The 6,959-nt window shown below is 51.6% G+C and overlaps 2 protein-coding genes across 2 annotated transcripts; one reads left to right on the forward strand and one right to left on the reverse strand.

The window, feature by feature from the left end:
- Positions 1-416: 416 nt before the first annotated feature.
- Positions 417-3,719, reverse strand: AYO21_07588 (hypothetical protein; the record flags this gene model as incomplete). The annotated part of the gene is made up of 1 exon (XM_022657542.1): positions 417-3,719. The coding sequence occupies one exon, from the start codon at positions 3,717-3,719 to the stop codon at positions 417-419; it is 3,303 nt and encodes a 1,100-aa protein (XP_022510207.1).
- Positions 3,720-5,092: 1,373 nt separating this feature from the next.
- AYO21_07589 (hypothetical protein) lies at positions 5,093-6,849 on the forward strand (the record flags this gene model as incomplete). Its single annotated transcript, XM_022657543.1, has 2 exons — positions 5,093-5,728; positions 5,794-6,849. The coding sequence occupies 2 exons, from the start codon at positions 5,093-5,095 to the stop codon at positions 6,847-6,849; spliced, it is 1,692 nt and encodes a 563-aa protein (XP_022510208.1).
- Between the last annotated feature and the right edge of the window lie 110 nt (positions 6,850-6,959).

Consider the following 6,959-nt stretch of genomic DNA (forward strand, 5'->3'; position numbering starts at 1 on the left):
AGATCAAAAGGTCAAGGCTGTTATTACGCAAATCCCGCAAACCAGTTTAGGAAGAGGTGCTGCCCTGTAAAAAAGTCGCACGTGAATGGGGAAACATAGCCGACGCCGAGACAAGCCAGAGATGCATGAATCATAAACATGATGTGATTGGTGCGTCTAAACTTGGCAGGAACGCCGAACCAATCCTTCTCCTCTCTTCAAGTGCTGACAATATATGTACCAAGTACTTGTCTTGTACATCACCTACTTGTACAAGGCACAGTATTGCTGAGTATTTGTATACAAGTGTATATATATTTCAAGTTTCTATGGGGTATCATATCGTCATCTCCAATGTACTTTTGCAAGGCCATAATCTATATCCAATCAGGAGACCCTCATCTTTCGCAGGTATACTTCCGCATATTATCCTGCTCTCAGATCCGAGCTCCAGCTAGATACTCGCGGTCAATAACTTCAGTTCCGCTCCCTTCATCCGTCCTTCTCCTCTCCAAAACCCATCCACCATCTAAATCACGAGCATAGCTTACGCTTTCCGCACCACTGCTGGTCCGGCTGTGATGGCCTTTCCGTTTTTCAAACCCAGCAGATACCGGAGACGATGGTAGTTCCTCCTGTGACGTTACTACCACAGGCTCACTCATTTTCTTCCGCGGCGTGTTCTGTGTCAATGTGAGGTTTTTAGAGTCTTCATCTTCTTCCTCCGACTCAGGGATTCCAGCTGGCGACGTCCGCCCATGAATTGAGGATGCCATCCGGTTCGCATTAAGATCCGAATGAGGGAACTGATGGTTGGAAACGTGCGCAAGTGGGGAACTAGCCGGATTCCCTGCTGCTGAGCTGCTGATACTCGACGAGCTCCCTCCAAATGTTCTGCCTCTGAGCTTCATCAGTCCACTAAAGCTCATATCATCATCATAACCCGGGGAGTCAAGTTGTTGAAGTAACTCCGCAATCCCGGGACTGGGCATCGAATGGGCTGAAGCAGGCATCCCCCCTGGTATCGCCAATGATACCACCGAGTTGCGAGTACTCCACTCACTGCGTTCGGTGATTGGCGTCAAGCTGGGTTCCTGGAAATTGGCCTTCCCACTATGACTTCGCTTTACCCCGTTGGATCCCCGGTCCGCAAAGTAGCCGCCATTAACAAGCTCTGTATTGCCTTTGCCGTAGGATCGAGCATAAAACCCAAACTCTTGACCATAATACCCTTCGTCGTCGTTCTCCAGGACTTCGGCGTTGGCCTCTGCAATCATGGGATCGTCATCCATATCATCGTCGAAAGGAAATCCATCGTCCTCAGCAATGGCGGAGCCAAAATTGTAGCTGATACGGCTATCTTCGGAGACGACTCCATGTTGACTGCTTTCAAATGGCGACTGTGAAGTATCATCTGAGTTCTGACTGAAGCTGACCTTTCGATCAAATCTGCCATTTGCAGCAGCTTGGTTGGCTGCGAACGCCAAAGCGTCGTGATACGCAGCGAGATTCGTTTCGGTGAGTCCGGTGATGGAACCACCACGACCGAAGTTCCCATGGCTATTCGGAACAACTTCTCCAGAGTTTGCATTGACACTGTTCTGATGATCGTTGTGGTTCAACGAAAGTTTTTCGACGGCGTCCTCCCAATGGTTGACAGCCTTCACTTCCCCGTCCAGACCCGCTGCTTGTTTGGCTGCCTCGAATTTTCGGGCATTTTCAGCTGGGATATCGCGGATTTTACCTGTATCGTCATCAAATAGTTGTTCGTCAAAAGTTGTTCCCGAAGGATCCAATTCGATGTGATCAAACTCGCCATCGTCAAAATATAGGTCTTCATCATCAAAAACCCCACCGTGAGGACGAGAGGTCTGCTGTGAGCGTCTGCCGTGTATTTCGGCGGTCGTGATGCCCAGCCCTCCGAGCATCGGCACCTTTTCAACGTCAACGACGCTGTCTTTCGGAGGAAATTCTAGGCTTCCATCTTGGAAAGACTCTCTCGAGTCGGCAATCCCAATAGCGAAGCCTTCGTGGTCGCGGGGAGTAGGCTGTGACGCATTATTGGTGCTCGTGGGACTAAATGTCATGGATTGAGGAGTAAAGTGGAATCCTTGTAGCGATTGTCGCTGTAAAGTCGTGGTCTTGACATCGGACGCGATCAATTCTTCGGTTTCTGATGGACCGTAACGAGCCACAAGCGCATTCCCTACCGGAATGTCGTTACCGAAACCATCATCTTCGTCAAAGTCTGCGTTGACTCCGGGGATCATTTCCTCTAGACCGTCATCCGCATCGAAGTCATAGTCAGCATACTCGTCCTCTTCGTCTCCATCCGGCACAGTGGTCTTCTTGATCGCCTCGTGTTGTTTATGTTTCTCTTCGAGCAATTTCTCTTGCGCTGACGATCCTCCCCCTCCGATCTGAAAGCTAAATCGTGAGGAAGTACTGGTCATGTGCTTTGGAATCGCCGCCGGTGGCGGAATATCAAACTTTGGGGACGGTGTACTCTTCGGAGGAGGCGTCGGAGGCGGAGGGGAGGCTTCTGGGGAGGCCTCTCCTCTCGGGGGCAACGGTAGATTCTCCTTTCCCGGTGGTGGTCGTTGCGGTGCTGGCTTGCTTCCTTCCTCGTGTAATCCAGGCCTGGGATCCAGCCCTGCTTGTGGAACAGCAGACGGTAGCCGTCTGGCGAATGCTGGTACGTTACTCTCGTCTAGGTGGTCGTTGGGCATGGTGAGTGTATGAATATTGTGTAGGTAACCCGTCCGTTCGGGTTGCAATGATGGTCGGTCATCCTGAAAGTGTTCCTTGAACATCGGGCTGTGTGGCATACTTGGTGGTCCATTTGGGACCAATCGGGAATTGGGTGAATCATTGCTTCTGCTGGGGTCTGGTCCGTACCCAGAACGCAACGCTGGAGATTCTACACTGCTGATGTCGTTGTGAGAATAAAGCCTTCGCGATCGTGGAACAGAGAAGTCATGGACGACTTTTCCTCGGATACTTGGGTCAAAATTATCTGGCAAGGCCGGTACCGACAGCGTGAGATTAACATCCTCGAGTCTCTGATTCTGGGAAGACCTGCGACGGGCCAATAAACTCATTGGATTCAGCAGATTCAGCCTGCTCTTTTTTCCCGTATGTCCTTTCGCTGGAACTGATTCATCATGCGCAGATTTGTCTGATATTTGGGTGGAAAAGCTGTAGTTTCTAAGGCTTGGAGACAACGCATTGTCTCCGAGCTTGACGGGCGGGTCAAGCACCTTTCTCTCTCCAGTATCGAGACGGACAGAGGGCGGAACAGCAGACGGCTTAGACGCGTAGTCTGATCCTATCACTGGGGATTTTGCATAGGAGATGGGAACAGCGTTGTTCCGCTCGATCGCGTCACTTGTCGCAGGGCGGGCAGCTTCGTCAGGCGGTCCAAGCCTGTGGCGCCCAGTTTCCTCGGACGATCTCTGTTGATGTTTCGGTTCGACCGCTGGGGATTTGAGAAAAGGAGGGACGGATGGTACGGACGCAGAGCGGTCGTAGAGGGGAGATGTGAGTGTGAGGTTCAGGCTGAGCGAAGGGCTGTCCGACTCATCTGTCGCGGACGGCGTGTCGATAGGACTGAGCGCCTCGCTGTATCTATTTGGACGGTCAAGAAGTCGTCTTGGATAGGAGGGAGAGGATGGTGAAATCTGGTCAGATCTCCGCCTGCGACGCTGCAGAGGGGCATAGGACGGCTTGTTGGTGTTCATATTGTAGTCCTCGAGTAGCAACAAGTGGAAACAACCGCTGGAGGTTCACTCTTGACCATTCTCCGACTTCCCCCAGCCTAGAAGGACAAAGATTTACGGCTGCTGCATTGCTAAAAGGGTAGAAGAACGATTGCTCGGGTGCGCAAATAAATGGTGGACTCGACTGCGGTGTGCAGTTCTCGCAGGCAACGGGTGCGGTCTGTATCGAAGCACAGACTGGTAGCGGGGCAGTGTCGAAGAGTTTTCAGATGAGAAATGCCGTGGAGAGATCGGAGTACTGTTTGCTGTTGGCAAGGCTGGATAGCATTGAGACGAAGAGTGTGTTGACAGCTTAATTCCACGCATTCGGATGTCGAGACTCGATCTGTCGCGGGATGAGAGTGGAAGGGTCGGCCAATCGAGGTGCCACATTGGCAGTCGTCAGCCCATCTCCACACCACTTTTTGAAAGGCGTTTGGGAATAATGAAACTCGGGAACAAGCACTTGCCTGACTCCTAGGCACGGGCTCGTGGGCGCTGGCCGTTGGTACTGGGCAAACGGAGCCAGCCCCCCAAAGAACAAGGCGGCCATTCCCAAATGGGGTCAGATGGAAGGAGCCAAGGGGTCTAGCGGGCCTCTAGAGCCCGGAAGCAAGCCACTGGGCTTGGAAAGTCTGGGGCACGCCCAGTGCGGCGCCTATCGTTAGGCACTAGCCGCCTAAGACCAGTCCTTGTACGAGTACTCTGGTACTTGGAAGCTCACTGGATTGAACTGGTATGGCTATCGAGCAAAATGCGTGACGACGAAATGTCAATCCCATCTCCCTCATCACTATCACTCAACTCGATCCCATCACTCTATGAATAATGACAACATGACGGACAACAGGAAATAATCATGTCCTAACCTCTCCCCCGCAAGTCTCAGCTCTTGAACACTTTTCGTCGCATAATCCAGCAAGTTCCACGTTTCGTTCTCCCGGGAAATCCCTCTTCCGCCCCCGACTGCTTCAAATGTGTACCTGGCAAGCTGGATTGAGAACCCTCGTCACACCCTCCCGAGCAGCGATCTTACATGAGTCCTCCTAGAGATAAAAACACTTTGAGACCTTCCCGCTTCCTGCCAGAAGACCGATTCCTGGTCAGCTTGAAGCCTGACCAAGTCCGTTCCAAGAAAAGCTGCTTACTCCAGGCTGTGCCACCGCCGGCTGCTTCGTCACTCCTTCCCCTCACCGCAAAGAGATCATGATCGGAAGAAACCGTGTAAGAGGCAATAGTCACATTAGCCACATAGGGTGGTAGCAAATGATTTAATACTTTTCATACTGTCCTCACTTCAACTTCTTTGTTTTCCTTTCTGCCCAAGAAGACCTTTCCTCGACAGCGTCATCATCATGAATTGCCCCTCACGCACAGACGACACCGAAGCACACCCGGACTGGAACCAGAACCCGCAGGCCCTGAGCTCAGACCTAACGACCAGAGCAGACCTCAATGGGATTGTGAATCTCAGAGAAGAGAGACGCACAGAGTCAAGTCCGGATAATGACGCCCAAGAAGACATTCGGGTCATGCCTGTCGACAGTCCAGAATCACCCTCCCGTGTCCTCAAATCACCCACCGCTGTCAAGGTTGATCCGCTGGAGCAGCAGCGAGCGGCCCTTCAACAAACCCACCCTCGAGGATTTCAGTTCTTCAGCTCCCCAAGTGCCTTTTTGAACAAGGCTATAAACACAGCGCAAAAGTATGCAAAATTCGTGGGTCCGGGTTTTCTCATTGCCGTTGCCTACATCGATCCAGGAAACTATGCTACGGATGTCGAGGCGGGCGCGGCGACGAGATATGCTCATTTATTCATCATCCTCATGTCCAACCTGTTTGCCATCTTCTTGCAATCTCTTTGCATCAAGCTAGGGAGCGTCACCGGGCTCAACTTGGCTGAAAATTGTCGGAAACATCTGCCCAAGTGGTTAAATCTTGTTCTTTATTTGTTTGCGGAATCTGCCATTATAGCTACAGATATTGCAGAGGTAAGTCAGGCTCCTTGCTGAAGCGGCCCGTTCTGTTGGTACCTATCTAACCTTGAATCATCCAGGTCATCGGTTCAGCCATAGCCCTAAATCTTCTCTTGCACATCCCTCTGATTGCAGGATGTGCAATAACGTTGGTGGACGTCCTGATTCTTCTCCTTTTCTACCGTCCCAACGGCTCTATGATGCACCTGCGTCTGTTTGAGTATTTCGTCATGAGCCTCGTCCTTGGTGTTATGGTATGCTTTTGTATACAACTCTCATTCATCAAAGACACCAGTGCCGGAGAAGTATTCAAAGGATATCTTCCATCTTCGGCAGTCGTTGAAGGAAACGGTGTCTATTTGTCCTGCGGTATTATTGGAGCAACAGTCATGCCTCACTCTATCTTTTTAGGCTCTGGTGTTGTGCAGCCACGCCTAAAGCAATTCGATACGCAGAACGGGCACATTGTCGCAGGCGAAGAATCAGACAATGAAGAGGAGAAATACGTGCCCTCCATCTATGCTATCCGAGCCTGTCTCAAGTACTCGATCGTGGAGCTTGCTTCTTCCCTCTTCACTTTTGCCTTGTTCGTCAACTCGGCCATTCTCATTGTCTCAGGAGCGTCGCTTTATCCGAAAACAGAGGCGACAGAGGCAGATCTTTTTGGCATCCACGACCTGCTCAGTAAGAATCTTTCCAAGGCAGCAGGTACTGTTTTTGCGCTGGCCCTTTTACTGTCGGGCACATCTGCTGGCATCGTCTGCACCATGGCGGGCCAGATGGTGTCTGAGGGCATGCTGCACTGGACTTTGAAGCCCTGGGTTCGCAGGCTGATCACCCGATCCATCAGCATCGTCCCCAGTATCATCATCGCAGCAGCAGTGGGCAAAGAGGGCTTGAACTCGGCCTTGACTGCCAGCCAAGTGTGCCTCAGTGTCATCCTGCCGTTTGTCACTGCTCCCCTCCTCTGGTTCACCTGTCGAAGCCACATCATGACTGTGAGGACGGACAACAACGGGGAAGCGGTGAATATGCGGAATGGTTGGATTGTCACGATCCTTGCGACGATCATCTGGCTTGTGCTGGTAGTGATGAATGTGGCTCTGCTGGTGCTTGTCGGACTGGGAAAAGCGTAACGTTGAGACCTCTTCTCCATCGGTGTGGAAGTTGGGATGTGGTGTGGAAGTTGGGATGTGGTGTGGAAGTTGGGATGTGGTGTGGAAGTTGGGATGTGGTGTGGAAGTTG

Source organism: Fonsecaea monophora, assembly GCF_001642475.1.
Source record: "Fonsecaea monophora strain CBS 269.37 chromosome Unknown Scaff59, whole genome shotgun sequence".
NCBI classification, from domain to species: domain Eukaryota; kingdom Fungi; phylum Ascomycota; class Eurotiomycetes; order Chaetothyriales; family Herpotrichiellaceae; genus Fonsecaea; species Fonsecaea monophora.